The sequence below is a fragment of the Maylandia zebra genome, linkage group LG11, assembly GCF_041146795.1.
Source record: "Maylandia zebra isolate NMK-2024a linkage group LG11, Mzebra_GT3a, whole genome shotgun sequence".
Taxonomy (NCBI): domain Eukaryota; kingdom Metazoa; phylum Chordata; class Actinopteri; order Cichliformes; family Cichlidae; genus Maylandia; species Maylandia zebra.
The window spans coordinates 28,569,832-28,590,543 of NC_135177.1; the positions used below are offsets into that span (position 1 = coordinate 28,569,832).

Sequence of the window (20,712 nt, forward strand, 5' to 3'; positions counted from 1 at the left end):
CGTTTAATACAGCTTTGTCTGAAAAGTAAGTCATGGGATTTATCAAGGCTTACTCTCATAGCATCCTGAAATCCACCTTAACTAATGATTCTTAGATATTAATGCATGGGTGGATGAAGAAAAAAATGCACCTCCTAAGTCTCAAACTGTAATTCATTCAAAAGGTGGGGTTACCTTTGGGTGAGGGCGGAGCTGGCGGTCTGACGTCTGGTGACACGGGCCCACCTCTTCCTGTCGGTGTCAGAAAGGCAACTTCACCATATTTAGCTGGCTTGCCGAAGCCTTGCAGAGTTGATCTGTCAACCAGACTGGAGATCGTGACACTTATCGGCGCATACATCGCGCTGTTGACAGCTGAACGCGTACTACGGAGGACGACGTCGTGGGTGTACGGCCCTCGGGAGAAGGGCCCGTATCAGCAGCTGTTTTTAACGCAGGAAAAGTAGCCGTCGTCTGACAGAATTCCAACTCTCCGACAGCCTAGCTAGTCAGCTAGCTAATTAGGGTTGCTTTCCCGACATTAGCTTTGCTGTAGATACGAATTTATGACGTCTCTTTTAATGATCAGATATCGGTAGGGATTCATTTGGACTCCGTGACCCCGCTGTGATGATATCCTGACAGCTCCTCAAACCACTGTCCCCCCCCCCCACTCGAGCCTGGCTAGTGAGTTAACTTGGCTAACTAGCAGGTTTTCACTGCCACAGCGCCGCGTTGAGCAGCCAGCAGCTTTCGCCGTGGCAGTGAAATCCGATTGGATACGTTGACCGAGTGCAAACGGCGGTTTGTGGAGACTCTGAAGACCCTCGGCCGGCGAAGTGACCGTGCCGGAGCCCCCCCCCCCTCTCCTTTGACAGGACACAGAGAGACCAGGACCCTCGGCCACTCAGCGCTGCAGAGGCGGTGCACAGCCGAAGGAGACACCGGATTGAACGGAGGAAGAGTCCCAAACGTTTGACAACTGTGATCCGGGAAGTGAACCGGGCATTGACCTCATGAATGGAAATCGGAACTACAGGTAATTTATTCTGTCCTTACTGATTCGTTTGGTGCTTCACGGTAGTCGTAGGAGTCGCGTTTCCTGAGAAACGTAATATTATTAGCTAGCGTCGGTGAAATGAAACATCGGGATGTGGGGCTTTCTTCAGCCGAAGGCGTTTAACCGTAACCAGGGAGTTTTTCTTTTTGTCCGCCCTGCAGTTAATTTGCCTAAACATGCGTCACAGTTGAAATGGTTTCATTGAAAATCGCCAGTCATACCAGGCTGTATTCACAGGTTAAATACTGACCTGTCCATAACACAGCTCTGCCGGGTGATGAGGAGAGATCTCAGCGCAAACTCATCAGTCAGATGTGGGGACAGCTGCTGAAGATGAGTCTCTGCATTATAGAAGACTTCAAATCCAGTGTGGCTTGTGGCAGAGGGTGAACTCTGGCCTGGCCTTCCACCCCCCGGTCTTGGTCAACAACTGACCCCAAACTGACCTCGGCATATTTTAGGAGCGGCATCCTCTTCCTGCATCTACGATCTAAAAGATGTGCTTTGTCATGCCCCATATTTGTGTATACTAAAACATTTTTAACCTTTCCTAATGAGGGAGTTGCCAAACTTCAGTTATGGCTGTTGAGCCAGAGATAATTGTTTTAAATTGGCCTTAAAGACTAGAAAACTGTGTTATAACACATTTTTATCTGTGACCTTATGTAACATTGCACACTTTTGAATGTCGCCGGAGATGCATGCTGTCACCTGGCTGCATCCAGGCTCTTTCTCTTGGTCTTAGTGGCAGTTAAACTGTCTGAACCACCTGGCCTTTGTCTCATCTGTAACGGAAGCTTTCCACTTATGTGACCATAAACTGAATGCTAGGTACTCTTGATCAGCCACTGACACATGATACAGCAGTTGGTTCACTGCCCACCTCCTCCTCTTCAGAGGAGATCCCTCTCTGCTGCCTAATGTCTCATTATCATCTCAGCTCCTCTCAGGTGGGACACTTCCCAGCATTGCTAGTAGAAGGGACCACAAGGTGTTTTCCTAGTAACCGAGCACCTACAGTAGAGTAAAACGTGTATGCACAGTGTGCCCTTTGAACTAGAATAAACTTGGCGTGTTCTCACAGGCCAAATGACTAGCTTGTTATCTCCCAGTTAAACAGGATGTTTAATCTGCCTCTTCCCCAAAAGAAGAAAAGTTAGCCGATTTGCAATTTCATGCAGAGCATACTGCTAGCCAGCCTAACATTAAGTGCATTAAAGAGCGTGCTTCATGCTTTCACTTTGGAAAGCATTAATGCATTAATACAAACAAATAAACAGAGGTAGTTTTAATGTGCAGGTTTGAGGCTTCAGGGTATTAATATTATTGGTCTTCATACTGGTTCACAATCCCATATCACTGACGGCTGCAGTCAGCTCTGTCTGGGTGAATAATTGAAAGAGGGTCTTCCGTCAGTCAGTTAGTCAGTGGCTTGGAGAGTGGTGTGAAAATGCGAATGGATTGCCTGCTGAATTAGAAACTGATAGCGACTCTTCTCTCCAGAACTGGTCTGAGCAGCAGCTTATGTGGTAAGGAAATCATGGCTCTGGAGAGCTTAGCACCAAGGGTGTAATGAGTAGAAGGCTTTTAAGTTTTAAATAAATCAAATCCATTTTGATGTGTTAACTCCACAGCGTGTCCCCAAACACTTTCTCACTTGTTATTGAAGTAATATTACTTTATGGCTGAGTTTTTAAGCCAGAACTAGTGATAATGTTCAAATCACGGGCACAGTTATATAGGACTCGTATTTAAAGTAATCTGTATTCTTTTGACACGCAGAACGCAGAGATTTGAAGGTTTCAGTGGCACTGGGGGTGTGACACATCTGAAACCGAGACATCAAACCGCAACACCAACATCTTCCCGTACTATGATATCCATGTGGAGCTGTTAATACCTAGCTCAGATGTTTCACAGATTATATTTAAAATGCATCAGTATGATGGAGGTTTTTCTTGTGTGGCGCTATACAAGAGAGCCTTTAAATAAGCGGTGGGTATTTTGGGAAATACGTTGCTTTAGTGCTGTGATTTGTTGTGCACCCTCTTGTTTGTTCTCCAGTCACCAATCTCTCACGTAACTGTTGGCACAGAAGGAAATAATCACATCAAACACATTGCTTTGCACCTAAATTTTGCTCGCAGCAAATTGAAAATAGCAGTTCAGTCTGCTTCAAATGGGATTAATATATTAAAAAAACAACAACAAAATCCGCAAATATGACACCTGTCACTTCCAGCCGTCATCTTTCTTCTCATGCTTAATGCTAGATCAACTTCTATGAAGGTAGCATTAACCTGATCTCAGTAATTTCCACTGTGTTGCTGATTTTTAACAACATTATGTAGTGTGTAGTAGTATCCTAGTCAGGAGGGATGCTGAAAGAAGGAAAAAGGGTGTGGAAGAGTGAGGTGAAAGTCAAGATGAAAAGAGGAAGACCACAACGACAGCTCATGTGGTGAAAGAGGGTGAGGGGGAGATGTAGGCAGATGATCCGCTCTGGTGTCCCGTAAAGGGAACAGCTGAGAAAAAGGCTGTCCAGCTGTTTGGTCTGTTTACCTGCATTAGCCAGTGTGATCCAACTTGACGGTTCCCCAGATTTATTCTGACCCTTCTCTAGAGAAAGAAATATTAATTAATCTTATGAAGTACATGGACCGGTTGTTATATAGCCCTTTTTTCTTTTTTTTCTACTGGAGCACTCAGAACAACATACCTCATTCACCCATTCACACTCGGGATCAGGTCAGTATCTTGTCCAAGGATACTTAGGCACGCAGACTGGAGCAGCCAGGGATTGAACCACCAACCTTCCAATTAGTGGATGACTTCTCGACCTCCTGAGCTACATGCCAGAATTTGCACAGTAAACTCATCAATTTGTGGAATTCGGTGCCAGCTGCATCAGAAATTTAAAAAGCAACTCTCTGGCTATAAACTTGGAAATGTTGACGCTCTCAAATAGATCTCCAAAGCCTACGTTAGTTTCTCTGTGAGATTAAAACATTTGTTTGCAAATAAACATAACCTGCTTCTGACTGTAAAACATTTTATGAGGAAATGCAGAAAACTCTGAATCTTTCTAACCTTTGTATTATTATAAAAGTAATGGCCTTTATTGTGTAGGGGCTGATCAGGCTCAGCGGAGTGCATTAACGACGCCCATTCAGGAAAACCCCTCATATGAAGGTGTTACAGCTCGAGGAGAGCAAAATGATTAAGTCTGTCATTCTGAAAATCCTAAAGACTTGTTGCTCATAGGGCTGCTCGCTTATGGGGGGAAATTATCTCAAGAAGAAACTTGCGTTCAATGAAATGAATTACCTTTAAGTCAAGTGAAAAACTAAAGAAATAGATCTTCGTGGACTGAAGTAATCCTGCCACAAAAATAGATAGTCTTTATGAAAAGGTCAAAACTACAGGGGGGGGAAGATGTGCTGAATAGGAAATCAAGAGAGTTACTGCCCTGCAAAATAGAGCATGGTAATGGGTTTATCTTGGTTTTCTCGCTTTAATAACTGCAAAAGTAGAGTTTGAAATTAAAGATTGATTCCTTGAACAGCTTTAGTGGAAACAACTGTATATATAAACATACTGGGCATATTGAAAGATTTACTGGAAGACAATGAGACGGCACGTACAGTACAGCAGGGGGGGCTCCCCCACCTTCCAGCTGACACACTACACCGAGTAAGCAGGTGGGATTTGAGCTGGCTGGAGATGAGTCAGCTTCACATGAAAGGCATCCTTGGAAGTGGGTTTTACTGTCCATTAACACATTAATGGGACATGAACTAGTTTAATGAAGAACGACTCTGGAAAATGAGTGTTTGTTTGTCGCACCACCGTCTTGCTTTTGTTCTCTTCGTTTCGTTCCCCACTTGTTTTTCTCACACTCGTGCGTTCGTTTCCCGCTCTTTTTCTTTTCTTTTTTTCTTTAAGTTCACACAGTTACCACCCCCATTCCCTCCCGGGTTACTGCTTCTGTATCCTTCTCTGTGCCCCAGTGGGAAACTCTGCCTTCCCTGTCATTCTCCTTGTACGTTGATTCTCTGTGGATTTTCAGCAGACAGTGGGGTCGGCTTTGAGGGAGGGCTTAGTACTTGATTTGCAGTCTCTCCTCATAATGCTCAGTTCATTCAAGCAGCCTGCTGACAATAGGCAGTCCCCGTCTAAAACCCCAGCCACCCATAATGTTAACATTGGTATATTGTTGCTGGTTTCTATGGAGAATGCAATTTAGCATTGCTTTTTAGTTGTTTTGTAGGGATTTTTTTTTTTTTCTGTTGTTGTTGTTTTATTGACCAAAGCTTCCTAAAAACATCTTTCTTTATTTTAAACAGAATATAATCTCTTAATGTAATATGGAAATGGTAAGTGTTGGCTGTTGTTGGAACATTTTAACGGAGTTGAGCGTCGCCACCGCTGCTGTCTTGGTTACAGAAAATAGATGCGACGAGGAGGCTTAGATCTGACTGTTAAAAGATTTATAAAATAGGTTTAATTTGACTGAGACCATAAACTCAGGAGGAAAATGTTTAGAGGTCAATGCAAATGACTTTTTTTCCATGTGCTTCTACAGGACAGAAGGTCTTTTTGTAGCCATAGCTGTTTCCATCTGGTGGCATTCAGATAAAACACTGGTTTAAGGCACTTCTGCTTCATTTTTGCAACCCGGAAGCTAGGTCTGTTTTTGGTCTGTTCATTCCTCAACTGAGGAGAATAAAGGTTGCTGTACTCTTGCCTTTTATTGTTGCGTTTCCCAAAATAAAATCTGATAAATAAGCTATCAGAACCATTTTAACATCATCCCTTAAATGCTGTGGTCCTCTTATTTTCATTGAAAAAGTGTTAGTCATGTGTTGCAGTAGTATACTGGGCGGCAACTCTGTATGACACATGTTTTGGGCTTGCAGCTAGTGGGTGTGCATTTTGTGAAAAGCTAGAGGTCTGTGATGTGTCACCTTGCCCTCTTTTCCACCTCCACCTTCCCCCTCCCCCCCCCCCCCCCCTTCCTGAGATCTGTTTTTGGGGGGAGCTCTAAGGGTCTCATTTTTCTTTGGGGGGGTGATATGGAGAGGAAGAAGGGGGCGGGTGGTGACTGAGATAGGGAAATGTGTCTGTGTGCTTTGTTTTTGAGCTCACTGGAGAAAAAACAGAAGTATATTGGTTAATCAGTTCCAGCAGACTATCTTCATTATTATTCCATTCGGCATTGACAAGAGAGCTGTCAATAGGCAGTCACATAAGGTAGAGGTGCATTTGTTTGGAAAAGAGGAGGTTGATTTAAATGCTTCTCAGGTGATGTAATGACAGAATAATTCAGCAGAACCAGAGGGAGTCATTTAAGAGGCCAGTGATTCCCTTCATTTCTACCTTCTGCTGATATGTTAGAGGACTACATCAATTTTTCAGTACGATCAGAAGTCAGTCATTTCTGATTGTTGGCCTTTGGCCTCAGACATGTATTTAGTAGATCTAAAACGTTAAGCTGAAGACTTTAAACAGCCATTTTGAACTCTCTTTGTATAAATGTGGGAAATTAGACTAAAGGAAAAGCGTACATGGCCAGAGGCTAAACGATACGTTGATGCTTATTTCATTTGTCTCGGTTGTATCAAGGTGTTAACTGTGTAAATAATTCAAAACCTTTAGCTCTAATTATATTAACTATTATTTATTAAAGTCCAGTTTTAAAACAAACTTTTAATGTAAGCCGGTTCTTATTAACACTTTAACACAACATCAAGTGTTGCTCTGTTTCGGTTGTAGTTAAGCTATTAGATTGCTCCATCCACTTTTCCACTCAGCCTGGACTAGTAAAACGGAAAGCCCCATTTAGCCTGCCTGAATAAATTCTCCCGGTCATTTTAACACAGCTAGGACTTTTTGTGTGTAAGTACACACATCTATCTACATATGAATAAATGTATGTATAAAATATGCGTAAGCTGAGTCAGTAAGACGGCCTAATGCCAGTGAGTCAGAAGAATTTTCTCATAATAAATGATTCCTGAGGGGTGAGGGGTACTTTACCCTGACCTCTTCTTGGAACAAAACCAGTTGTTACAGTTTTGAAGGTAAATTTTTAATTGTTGCTTAATAATTTTGGGCCTTCGTGTTTATGTATTGATTTTTTTTTAGTTTTCCCCCTCTCTTTCAGTTTCATAGTTGGTGAATGTTATCAGTCTGTGACCTTTCTGAACACCAGCCAGGCCAGTTTGGCACGGAAACTCTTTCTCTGCACATACTTGGTATGCAAATTATGTAGTTTGGTATTTTCTTGCTGATTTTTCTTGGAAAAAATGCGTCACGTAGATGGCAGCATATGTTACCCTAAAACCTGTACATCTTGATATTCTGGAGGGAAACCTTCAGTCTTGGCATTCACGTGGACGTTACTTTGGCACATAACACCCAACTAAACACTGTTGCACACTCTTACCAACAAGGCATTGGCACCCACTCTCCCTTCAAATTCTCGAGATCCCAATTTAATTGAGTTTCCCTGAGTTTAGCTTGAACAAACTTGAGCTACATCCACCAACAATGTCCCAGCCACCACAGAATACAGTATCTCTTGAGGTCAAAGCTGTTTTGAAGATACAAGAGGAACCGTTACTATGTTAGGGAAGTGGCTTAAACGCGGTTGGTTGGTGTACATTGTTCAGCGTTAATTGTGAATTCACAGTTATCCACGTGAACCTCCTGATCTCCTTGTCTTTCTTTGTTGAGCTTTCAGGCACAGGGAGAAAATTCAGGCTCCACAAAGAAATGCCTGGAGATCTGGTAGAGCAGGTCATTCACTGATCAGGCAGTTGGTGGTTCAATCCCTGGCTTACTTGCCCTTCTAGTTTGCAATTCAAAGTGTTCTTGGGTAAGATACGCAATGCCCAGTGCATCCACTGAAGTGTGAGCACGTTCTTGATGGTTACATTTTATTTTTATTTATTTATTTTTTAAGAGCACTGTATTTATGTGTGAATTGATGAACATAACATGTATTGGCTTTAATGCTTGGAGTAGAAAAGTGCTATGTAAGTGCTGGTCTATTTAGCCTTTTACTCTGACTTCCAAAACATGCATGGTAGCTTATTCTAAATTAGTTGTCAGCTTGAATGCAAGGTGGATTGAGCACTTAAGTGCAGTGTGAATCTCTGCGAAAAGGCAAAATGTGGCTTGTAGTGTAACCTGCTTTGAGTGGTCAGATTAGAAAAGCTCTGGATAAACTCCAGTCGCTTCATTTTATTCCTCCACACAGTCAGGCTCGTAAACTGTGCGCTGATAATGAACTGGATGGTCTCATTCCTCTTTTACCTGGAAGATTTTGCGTCCGTGATTTCCAGAAAAAAACCCTCAGATTTTATTACTGACTGTTTGCAGAGGAAGTGATGTGTCTGGAGTATATTTGTGTATGGTTTGTTCTTTGCAAGTTTGAATTTTAATCTGCATTTGTGAATGCGAGGGTGTACCTTGCCTTTCACCTGTGACAGCTTGAATAGGCTCCAGCACTCCAATGATCCTGAATTGGATAAGCAGAAGAAGATGGATGGATTGAGTGATTTTTAAAAAAAAAAAAAAAAAAAAAAAAAAAGTTGGTAGTAATGATTGAAATCCATTGCATTCTTGTAATAATTACTTTAATTAATAAATTACTTTAACATCCACTCTTTAGCTCACGTTCTGCTTCAGTTTGTTCTCGTGTCTGATCAGGGACTCGTCAGCCTGTCAGTATGTGGCATCTTGTTGGTGTCTATCCGTGGTAGAGAGTGGCAGCGACTCCCTTGGGTGCCAAATGCAACACTCTTGAGATTGATGAGGGTGGAAGAAGAAGGGAGGAGTCTGGCTGTGAATGGTGTGCATCAATCCTTGCTGTCAGTCTTTCTGCGTATGTCTGAGTGTGTGTGTTTGTGTGTGTGTGTGTGTGTGTTTCTAGGATCTGGGTGTTGGGACTGACGCCATTGTGCCTGGCCACGGAGCACTCTCCCTGTTCCCACAGCGCTGGCCTCTCCGGATTAGAAACACAACAGCTGTATTGTGTGTGTGTGTGTGTGTGTGTGTGTGTGTGTGTGTGTGTGTGTGTGTGTTGGTGTGTGGACATGTGCACTCGTTAGTAGCGTGGACGTTTGTGTACTGGGGGATGTGGCTGAGGGAGTTAGCAAGGACTGGATGTCAGCCGAGCTTCTCACCAGCTAGTTATTCTGGCTCTGAGCCCACTGTGTACAGTGTGACTGTGTGGTGTTGCAAAGCAGCGGAGTGAAATGAGTTCACATTGCTGAGATGTTTCTTGAAAATATTCATACTCTAAGAAAGGCATCTCAATTATTGGTTTGTGATATAATGTTTACTTGTATCTTATTCCATGTGCACCACTGCAGAGCAGTGTGGCACTGATGGCTCAGTAGGGTTGTTTACAATTAATAAAACCAAATATCTTCACTTGTCTTTGCCAAAGGTTTTCTAGTAATACAAAGAAGCCACTAAGGCATCTAATTTAATATCAATGACTGCGTGTGGATTCTTATTTATTTCATCATGATGTGACGATGTAAAAGGAGGCAGAAGTGCTTTTGCGTGAGCTGAGTTGGGAACAAATTAAACACGTTCAGAGAAATGCTCACTGTAATCTTTAATAAGCTCTTAAATAGGTCTAAATTCAGAGGAAATGGAACCAAAAAAACCAGGTTTAATCTTGATTAGTCGATCTGTGTTAATTGGAAGATTAGCTTAAGTTGTAGCAACATTTCACATAAGCCAATTTTACACATGAACCCCACATAATGTTGGCAGAATCGGTTTAAGCAATCGTCCTGTTTTCTTCACTCTCATGTAAAACAAACATGGAAATTGTCACTGTGACCAAGATTCAGTGTTCGACGTGACTACACATTACAAGTGCCACATAGTGCTAAAGTGAAGATGTTAAAGAAGTATGAATGAGAAACTGTTAAAACTATTTAAAACATGATAATGATAAACGATAAAGACGTCTGAATGCAGCGTGCTTTACATGCAAGAGATGAATTGTGTTGCAGAATGTCTGGTGTGCAAAGAAATGAAAAATAAAGCAAATGTTCTCTGAAAGCTTAAACTGTCAAGATTCACAGCTGTCTTTGGAACTTATTATATTTAAACATGGTGTAAATTGTGGATGACACATTTGTTAATGTTAATCTTTCAAAACAATATTTAAAAACTTATGTCATTGAAGAAATCTGCTATCAGTGAAATTACGGTAGATTAATTCAGGTTCTGAATTTTTCAAGCACAGAAAAAATGGAAATGGTCATTTGTCATTGAGCCTGTTGCTAACAGAAAATGCTACTTCGATGTGGGACGGACTGTCATTTGTTAGGTGTTTGGTTTTCACTTTGAAAAGCCTTGTATTACTTTTTACTCTCCCAGCCGTTGCAGGCTGATGGGGTATTGGCGTCACTGTGCTGGGTGGGCAAGCGACGTAGCCACTGAAGTTTGTGACTGTGATAACTTGAACAAGGTGATGCGGCAGTTTCAAATTGATACTATGGGTATATCTATTAGGATGTTGAGAGGTAGCACTGGTGGCCACTAGTATTTCTCTTAAATGTGGAGATGCCTAACATCTCAGCCCTGTCTCTGGCCCCTCATCCCAAATAGGTCGCAGCGAATGGCTGCTACTCCGTGAGCCTGGTTCAGCCAGAGGTTTCTCTCTGCTAAAAGGCAGTTGTTGTTTTTTTTTTTCTTGCCACTGTCGCCAAGTGCTTGCTCATAGGGGGTCATCTTGGGGTTTTCACTTTATCATTGTAACGTCTTTACCTTACGATATAAGTGCCTTGAGGCAACGATTGTGATTTGCCGCTACATAAATAAAATTGTATTATGGAGCTTTGTAAGATTTGGCAACATTTTAGAACCTCTTAAATGGCAGTCCATCCATTTTCTTCTGTTTGTCTAATTCAGGGTTGCAGTTGGGCCGGAGCCTATGCCTGTCATAGGGCAAGAGGTAGATTGGTGACCTGTCCAGGTTATAATCTGTCACTCTCACATTCACACCTAGAGCCAATTTAGTGTTGCTAAGAATAACCTGACATGCATGACTGTGGGAGGAAGCCATAGTACCCACAGAGAACCCTCGCAGAAGCACGGCGAAACTCTGCACACAAAGGCTCCAGTTGATTTGAATCCAGGTTTGTTACCCAGACGAAGCCATGTTAGCGAGAAAAAATACAAATAAATCCAGTCTTTAGCACACTCATTGTCTTAAATAACTGCCCTAAAATTAAAACAAATAACTGATCCCAGGGCTTAAAAACCTTTTTTTTTTTTTTTTCCTTTTTTTTTTTTTTTTTTCTCAACCAAAAAAATTAAATACACGAATGAACGTAGATTATTATTATTATTTTTTTGACTTTTTGACTTTTTGCCCTCTTTTACTTTGCACATTACAGCCTGGGGGAAAACATACTTATAGATTACATCTACTCTCTTCTGTTTAAGACGTCCTTCCTGTAATTACCTAAAAGTGCACAAATACACATGCAGCGTGGTATTTTTCAACTTGCGGAGGTTTCCTCGAACGCTTACAGATGCTGAGTCTACAAAGACTTGGTAACCGTTTTGATGTACACGTCTGTGGTTCAGATTTCACTGTTTGTAAAGGCAAACTGTAACAGGCGCTCCGCCAGCAGTCGAAGACTTTAATGCCCTCTGCATATTTTGATTATCATTTCGTGTTTTTTTCCTCTATAGATGTTACTGTAAATTAGTGTATCACGCTTGCGTGTTGTGGGTTGTACAGCTTCCCACACACCTAGCAAGCCCCAAGTGTCCCCAAGGTTTGATTGTCAAGGTCTGAGTCATCGTATAAAAATATCAGTACTTAGTTGTCATGAACGTCTTGCTGAGAGTTACCTCTAAATCTTTTATACTGGTACTGTGGTTTTTAAATTTTTTTTTTATAACAAAGCGTGAGATTTGTACTGCTCTCACGGTCACTCCACCACCATCTTCAGTTAAACTTTCCTCTCAGGCCTTCTTGTTCCTGCTTTTGTCGATAACTCCGTTTGTTATGTCTGTCTGTGGAGGGAACTGAGATGCAGCTTTCAGGAGAGAAAGATGCAGGGAGAGATACTTGGCCTGTTGCTGAATGATCGGGGTCAGGGTGGCTATTTGGAAAATGCTGTAAAAACACATCTGTGTGCCATGCTTGGTAAATTTTCAGCATCACAGCATGGTGCCTGCCATGCGCGTAATGTTGTGAGGTCCCATCTATGTTCACAGCAAGCAGTAATCGCTGCAAATGCATACTTTGGCAGGTTTTATTCATCTGCAGAAATCTAAGTAGATTATATAAAAGGAAAAAATCTTTTGGTTTCTTTTTGCTGTGCACAAGAAGTTTGGGGCTTAAGGAAACTTAAGTTTTTTGAATTGTTTCTGTGGAGATTTTCACTTTGCATGCACCATTACATGATCTCAAAACATTTGCAAAAGTGACAGACTCGCCCATAATCGCGATTCACAGGAAGCTAAAGAATGCAGAGGCCGTCTAGCCAAATACCACAGTGATGGGACCGGTGTTTTGATTACAGCGGCACAACTTGTTTCGATGCCACGACGGCATGACTGCAGGAGGCAGGTTGATGGGACGTTTAGCTTCAAAGAACTAAACGTTTGTTTCAGGAAGATGTGACATTTGTGCGAAATGCCAGAAATGGTAACTAATTGTGTAACGTGGGAAATATAAGGCCCTTCTTTCAGCATGCCGGTGCAAAACCACAGCTACAAATTACTGTACATCCGTGTGTGGTTTTCATATCGAAACAAAAGTAAGTGGTAGGGGTGTGTGTCTGTGTGTGCAATGCCACAGCTTGTTGCTCTGTGGTATGCCTTTTTTTGTTTTTGTTTCTTCGTTTCTTTTTTCTTTCTTTTTTCTTTTATTCACTGCAAGACCCCATCATTGCTCCTGTAATTCACTCACTGCATAATCCAGGAACAGGATGCTCAAGTATGTGTTTCTGTGCCTGTGGTGGCTCTGTGACTCACACTGAATGGAAGTCAGAGGTAGATGAAAGCTAGAAAAAGCCAACTCTGCCTACTATAATCCTACCACTCCCTGCCCACCCCTCTAATACTTCCCAACCTCACTGGGACCGTAACAAAAAAGAAGCGTTCTTATTAATGAAGAGCTTCTGGAAGTTTGTATCAAGGACTGGAATTTGTGGAATTGGCACACACCTTTTCTTGCTTTCATTCAGACTGATCAGCATGTCTTCCTCCTCTTTTCTGTTTCGCCTGTGTGTCTCAAATCAGGCTTACCTCACAAGTTTCACTAAGGGGCCCAAGGGAATTACCATTACAAAGTACGTGTGCACATAGTTTTGTGTGGGAGAGACGACCACGACAGGAATTCCAGACTTCTCTTTTTCAGCATTTTACCCCAGCAGCGATTTCAAACAAGTGGCCTTTACCCTCCATCAACCCTGTTAGCCTTCACTCCAGAGCCCACCAGGGGAGCAACTGAAAAATTGAGCAGGGCAGAGAGCACCAGCTTCCAAAGCCCGACTGTAAATAAACAAGCTCACGTTGTCTGCTGATTCGTCACAGAAGGTTTCTGTTTCTGTTGTGGAGAGGTTTTTATGAACTTCCCTTCAGCTGGGCCCTCAACCCCAGTATCACCCACAGATGTCAGAAATGTGCAATGAATCACAAACGTAATATGACTCATGTTTCAGTGACACATTGGGGGCAGAGCCCCAGGCATTGAAAACTGAAAAAAGTGGTTGTGAAGAGGCATGCATAAAGCGAGTCTCTCTGGAGTTTTTGTGTAAAAGTGTCTCTTGTATAACAATATCCTAGTGAACTGTGGCATTATAAGTTGAATCCAAACAGTGCATTGGCACATCAGCATAATCGTTTGGGCCGTGTGAAGGCAAGCCTCAGCAGAGCCAGAAATAGCCCTGACATGAGCGTGGTGCATTAAGTTGAACAGAACGCTCCGTTTCTGGATCAAAGTGACTCATGTCAAAGACATCTCATGGTCTTGGTGTTGGTGTGCGCATGTTCTCTTAAGACCAAATGTGTGATCTGTGTCGCACACAGGTCAACTGCCCGACACGTGTTTTTCGTTCTCTTAGTGCTACACAACTAGCCTTCATTAATATTGCGCGGTGCTGTTGTAGTTCCAGGAGAAAGTTGAATCATTGTTTTTTCCTGCTCCTCCTTGAGTTGGCAGATCCTGTTAAAAGTCATCTGAAATGTGACGACAGTCATGTCGGAGGGATGTGAAGTCACAACATTGAGTTTGTTTATTTTCTTTTTCTTCGCGGTCTTTCTGTTGTTTGTTGTTATTTGGATGAGAGATTTCTTATGATAGAAGCTGTTGTCTTGCATCATTGAATATGTTGGTCATCAAGAGTATTTCATCTGGTGACTCATGCACCTCCTCATTCAGATTCTGTATATAGTTAAAATGAGGCGGACACATGTTTCATTGTGAGTCGATGTGTCATGAAGCACATGTCAAAGAGCTTACATGTCTGTGGGTTTTTCTCACTCTTTTTTTTTTTTTTAAAGTATGACAGTATTCAGTACACAGTCATTACTATTTCTTTACTAGATGTTTCCCTGCGTATCTGCATCATCTCTAGACTTTCCTCTGTATGCAGGATTAAGTTCTAAGTGTTAGATGTGGTTTCACTGAGTGTAGCATGTTTGTTTATTAAAAAACATAAAAGTACCTTTTAATTCATCGTGCATCTTCTTTCTTTCTTTCTTTTTTAAATGAATAAATAATTGCTTGTGTCAAAAATGAAACTCCAAGCAAATAATGTAATATCTTCTAAGGAGTATATTGCTAAATCTAATCACCTTTTAGACTTTACTGAAGATAAACTAAAGGTCTGAAAATGCTAAAAGTTCCAGGATGTGTATCAACCTCACATCATCTTTTAATTTACCCCCCCTCAGGAGCCGTTGGGGCCCAGTCCCTGTTCTCCATGCCTCGGCGGCCTGGCTATGGCACCATGGGGAAGCCAATCAAGCTGCTGGCCAACTGCTTCCAGGTGGAGATCCCCAAGATGGATGTCTACCTCTACGAGGTGGACATCAAGCCTGACAAGTGCCCACGGCGAGTCAACAGGTAAGATTGATTCACTGGCTGCTTTCTGGAAAACCTCTCACATGCAATATTTACATTAGCTACATTTCTCGTTCTAATCCATCATGAAATATTGAGCAGCTTGAAGTGACCTAGCACTTGCCAGAGCGTACCTGAAGTTGTTGTACACAGAAGATATTGTTTGTGTTGTACAGGAGGGGCACGGGATGAAAGCAAAATCTAATGCTAGCTTTTTTAGCCTGGCTTATAGCTGCCAACTGCCGCTTCTGTCCAGTGGAGAGCTCACAGCACACAGTGTAAAGTTGTGCCTGTTACTTCTGTCGGCATGCACTTTTTACAAGAGACAGAACAACTGCAAATCCTTTGTGTTCATCTTGTGCAGGGAGGTGGTTGACTCTATGGTGCAGCACTTCAAGGTGACAATCTTTGGGGATCGCAGGCCAGTCTACGATGGAAAGAGGAGTTTGTACACAGCCAACCCACTGCCTGTGGCACCCACGGGGGTGAGCTGCAGAAAAGACACAGACACAAAGGAGACAAACGCTCCTTTTTCTTCAGTGCAAACTGAATGTACTCAGACACACAATCTCAGCTGCTCATTATCACCTTAAGTGAGAAACGATGCATCCCTGCGGTTGTTAAAGAACGTAGACGATGTTCAGAGCATCAATCTGTCTGCACTCCTTTTGTTTTGGCCCACAGGTGGACCTGGATGTCACTCTCCCAGGAGAGGGAGGGAAAGATCGGCCCTTCAAAGTTTCCATTAAGTTCGTGTCTCTCGTCAGCTGGCACATGCTCCACGAGGTGCTGACTGGCCGCAGCATGCCTGAACCCCTTGAGCTGGACAAGCCTATCAGCACCAACCCTGTACACGCAGTGGACGTAGTACTGCGAAACTTGCCCTCCATGAAGTGAGCTGCTTATTGCTGTCATGTTTTGTTTTTTGTTTTTTTCTTGAATGATTTCCTTATAATACCATGTAAGATAACTGGCAGATAAAGTTATGGAATGAACTTAAATTAGGAACGTTTTCATCCTTAATTTACTTTTACCTTCTGTACTTTCTTTAGCTTCATCTTCAGTCACCAAACACAGACATTGTAAAATCCAATCCCTGAGATACTCATAGCAAATACAATGTATTTATTTTGTCCTAGTAGCACTAATATCAGCACTCCGATCCCAGCGGAAATCAAACACGGCTGACACGGTCGCTCACAAGCACCTTACCACCTTTCATTCAGTATCGCTTCCCTAAGGCTCAGCAAAAGCACAGTTGAACACAATATTGCCAGAGCTGTAATGAAAACCTTTTTCAAAGCATTATTAAAAAGTGGTAATATCGACACCTTTCATTTAGCTGTGCTCACAGGTTCTGGCAGCCCGGTATTACATTGGCATTTTGACACATTGCAAATGTAGGATTTGCAAAGACAAATGAGACCTATATACAATACATAATGAGTCTTTTTGGACGGGTAATAGGAGGTTAATGGGTCCGGGCAATGTTACCACCCTCTCATCTCGCTGATGTACTTTCAGGCCATATTGAACAGCAGCTGAATGTGACTCCGCATAAATTCATATTAACCTACATTCTCAATTCAAGCTAATTTTACTTTTTCCTTCATCTTCAACACAGATTTCTTTTGCTCCTATTTGACCTTTTGTTTTTCAGGCATAGCCGTGAGATCATGGTATGCTAATCCATATGAGCCAAAAATTCAGGCTGCTCTAAATGCTCTGCTTTAGGACTCTTGATGATGTAATTGAGAGGGGATATCTTAATATTGCTATCTCAGGTACACAGCATTGGCCTCAGTCACTTACTTTTCTAATCTTCTGTTTGCAACTGTCAGCCAATCAGAAGAAAGCTGGCTTGATTAACAGGTGGCTTAAAGGGAGAATTGCTAAAACACCTCCTTACAGACACGGTCAGTCTGCATCAAGCTGCAGATTTATATACTGTTAGTCATATATAGAGCTACTCTACTAGAGCCCAGAAAAAAATTGTGGAGCTGGAAATGAGTATGATTGGGTTCCCTTTAATATCAAACTTATAATTCCCCGTTTTCTGCATCTAGGTACACTCCAGTGGGCCGATCCTTCTTCTCTGCTCCAGAAGGCTACGACCATCCTCTGGGAGGTGGGAGGGAAGTTTGGTTTGGTTTCCACCAATCTGTGCGCCCTGCCATGTGGAAGATGATGCTAAACATTGACGGTAAGAACAAAAACCCAGTGTTTTCCTTGCCATCATTTTTTTTTTTTTTTTTTTTTTAATTCTTGACTCAAAAACAAAAGAGTAAAGTCCATATTCCTCATATTACTAAATATTGAAAAATGCCCAACACCCACAGCCTCTTCTTTGTAATTCAGTTTTTGGTTGTTTACAGTCACAAATCAATTTTGCCGTTTCACTTTTGCAGCTGGGGAAGCTGGATTATAATATCAAGTCTCCATGTTACAGTTTTTATAGAGTTTTTGCACATGATCTTTCCACTTTTTATTTGAAGAAATGTAATGACTTTATTGGACAAAACTTTGACATGCTTCTTAATAGATGCATGTCAAACTTTATTTGTTTCAATAGCAATGATGGGGTCTGGCAGGCTCACTTCATGCTGTACTGAGGGCCTAATGTTTTCATGAATACCTTCTGTAGTCTAAAGAGAAACTTAGGCCACGTTCACACTGCAGGCGAAAGCGCATCAAATCCGACTTTTTGGACCCTATGCGACCCATATCCGATCATGGTATGACCGTGTGAACCGCACAAATCTGATATTTTAAAATCCCATCTGAGTCACTTTAGTATGTGGTACTGAATCCGATACATATCTGATGTTTCAGAAAGCGACTGCTGTTTGAATGGTCATGTCGCATTAAATCCATCTTTTACGTCACTGACACAAGACAGACGCCAATTATCAGCGCCGGAGAAGACATCGTGAATGTTTCCTGGCCATCCAGTGTAGATGTTAGTGAAACTGTTGGGAAGACAACATTGGAGAAACGTTAACATTTTATTTGTACTGTATGATCTGCAGATTCTGACAGAAATCTGCAACTATCCTTTGAAGCACCGCTCCTCTCTAAAACTGCAATAAGGATCATTATTAGGCCATATGTAAATAACAAAATAACTTTATAACTTAAAGCAAAATTGGGAAACGTAAAGTCAGGAACAAGTCTTTATATTAAGGGCCATCAGTCAAACAATATTTTTTGGTCTGGTCTAAACAGAGTGCGTTGTGTGTGACGCCTTCTTTTGCGCATGCGGGCCGCTTTGAGGGTTCACACTAGAGCGCGTTTGCTGTCACATTTTATTTGTAGTGTGAACGAGCAGACAAAAACATCGGATTTGAGCATTAAGACCTGCAGTGTGAACATAGCCTTAAAGATGAGCTTTTTGCTCTTGTGTTGTCACGCAACCAACCTCGAAACTCCTGCTGTTTTATGTTCAGTCACCGGAAAACCGATTCGATTTGTTAGCGTCGAGTTAATTCTGTTGGCTAAATGTGGGTTGTTTGGAAATGAGTAGAACTGTTGAAAATCGAAATCAATAATTGGCTCTAGCTTGAGCTTCCTATCAGTAGAGAAACATAACACGAGACAATGCACTACAATTTCAATCTGTTGTTATTTGTGGAAAAATATGTGGCAGAGGGGATGGCAGAGAATGTGTCCTGCCATATGCACACCGCAGGAGGCTTGTGGAGATTGTGTCTGGCAGGGCTGCTGATAAGAGAGTGTGTGAGTGTGAGCGAGAGAGCGCCTAAGGAACACGGAGGAAAGTGGGTTCTTGGCTGGATGGGAACTGACTAGTTTGTTGCTGTGGAGACGGAGAGAAGCATGTATGTGTGTGCTTGTGCTGTTGTGCCTACATATATGAGACTAGTGGGTGTTTCTGGGGTCAGGAGGGTAGCTGTGTGGAGCGTTTCCTTGAGACAGCTTTTGTTTAGTTCTAAGTCCTTGAAGCCGCTGTCTCTTTTGGAGCATCTCTGCTGCTCTCTGATTTTTTTTTTTTGTCTTCTTTGGCCTCTTGTACAGAACACTTGGCCACCTGAAGTGTCTTGTCTGCTCTTCATCAGCAAACTAGAACTCCGACTCTTTGCAAACCATTCACATGCTGCATTGTATATTTGTAAAGCAAAGTAGTAAGCCTGCCTTAAATAGCCAAGCACGAAGGAAACTAACACTACCTCCCACAGTCTGCATTTTGTGCGTGTAAGTACTCTCAACAGCTACTTCATTAAGTACACCTATTCAATTGGTCTTTAATGTTAAAAATCTAATTGGCCAAATACATGTCAGCAACTACTTTAGTCGTGGTCAGAACGACCTGCTGCGGTTCAAAATGAGCATTAGAATAAGAAACAAATGTTATTTAAGTAACTTTGAGTGTAGTCTGACATCAATGGAGCATTTACAAACTGCTTCAAATCAAATGACTCAAATAGCTACTCTGTATGCAGAAGAGCACCTGTGAAGACACAACACATAGAATCTTAAAGTAGATGAGCTACAGCAGCAGAATTTTGACCCTACCCCATGAATGGAGGTAGGGTCAGAATTTGGTGAAAACAACATGAAGGAATGGATCTGTCCTGCCATAAATCCTTGGTTCAGGCTGCTGCAGGTGATGTAATCGTGTGGGGGATATTTTCTTGGACTACAGGAGTATTGATGCTGACCATGTCAATCACCACAGTATACTTCTGATGGCTGCTTCCAGCAGAATAGCATGCCATCTCACAAATCTCAGATCATCTCAAATTGGTCTCTTGAACATGACGATGAGTTCACGTATATCTCAATCCAATAGAGCAGTAGGAGATTCGCATCATGGATGTGGAACCAACGACTCGGCAGCAACTGTTTGATGCCATCATGTAAAAATGGACCACAATCACTGATGAATGTTTCCAGCACCTTGTTGAATCAGTGCTGTGAAGAATTAAGTCAGTTCTGAGGCAAAAAGAGGGTCCAACCCGATACAAGCAAAGTGTATTTAATGAAGTAGCCAGTGAGTGTAAATGAAATTATTTTAATTGCAGAGCAGTGAGATTTTTTTAAAAGTTTTCTTTTACTTCGGTGACTCAGACACTTCTGCGCATAGATAATGAAAACAGAATGCGTGGGAAGGTAAGCTAAGCGTCATAGATGTGCGTTTTTAGTGTTTTCAGAGACGATGTTGATGACAACGCATCACTAGATTACTTCTCAAGATTCTCATCCTCACCGCTGCACTTCTCCATCTCCCCGTGTCCATTTTTGGGTTTCCTTTGATCTGGCTTTTAGTTTTGTCATACCTGTTCTTTTTTTGTTTCCCCCTCTCTCTCATCTCACAGCTACTTTTATGTGCTTATACACAAGGTGCTAATGCAAGGTAGCCTCCACATCCCCTTCTGCATGAATCATGCTTCCTGCGCTGTGTGGTTACCATGCACATTTTGAATGAACATCAGGAATACACTTTGTTCCTTTTGGAGTCTTTGCTGTTATAGCTCAGCTGGTCTTTATATGGTGATTTTGGTCCTTTACTGTCAGGTTTTGACTTAAGCTTTTATTTATT

At 42.0% G+C, this 20,712-nt stretch overlaps 1 protein-coding gene across 2 annotated transcripts in view; it reads left to right on the forward strand.

Annotated features, from left to right (window-relative positions):
* Positions 1-255: 255 nt before the first annotated feature.
* The window catches only part of ago3a (argonaute RISC catalytic component 3a), a 39,078-nt gene continuing 18,621 nt past the window's right edge, over positions 256-20,712 (forward strand). For both annotated transcript variants that reach the window (XM_004551030.5, XM_004551031.5), the window contains exons 1-5: positions 256-1,018; positions 14,987-15,158; positions 15,520-15,640; positions 15,840-16,048; positions 17,222-17,358. In XM_004551030.5, coding sequence (XP_004551087.1) covers positions 1,000-1,018; positions 14,987-15,158; positions 15,520-15,640; positions 15,840-16,048; positions 17,222-17,358 — 658 coding nt within the window. In that variant the 5' untranslated portion in view covers positions 256-999. The remainder of the gene's footprint in view (positions 1,019-14,986; positions 15,159-15,519; positions 15,641-15,839; positions 16,049-17,221; positions 17,359-20,712) is intronic.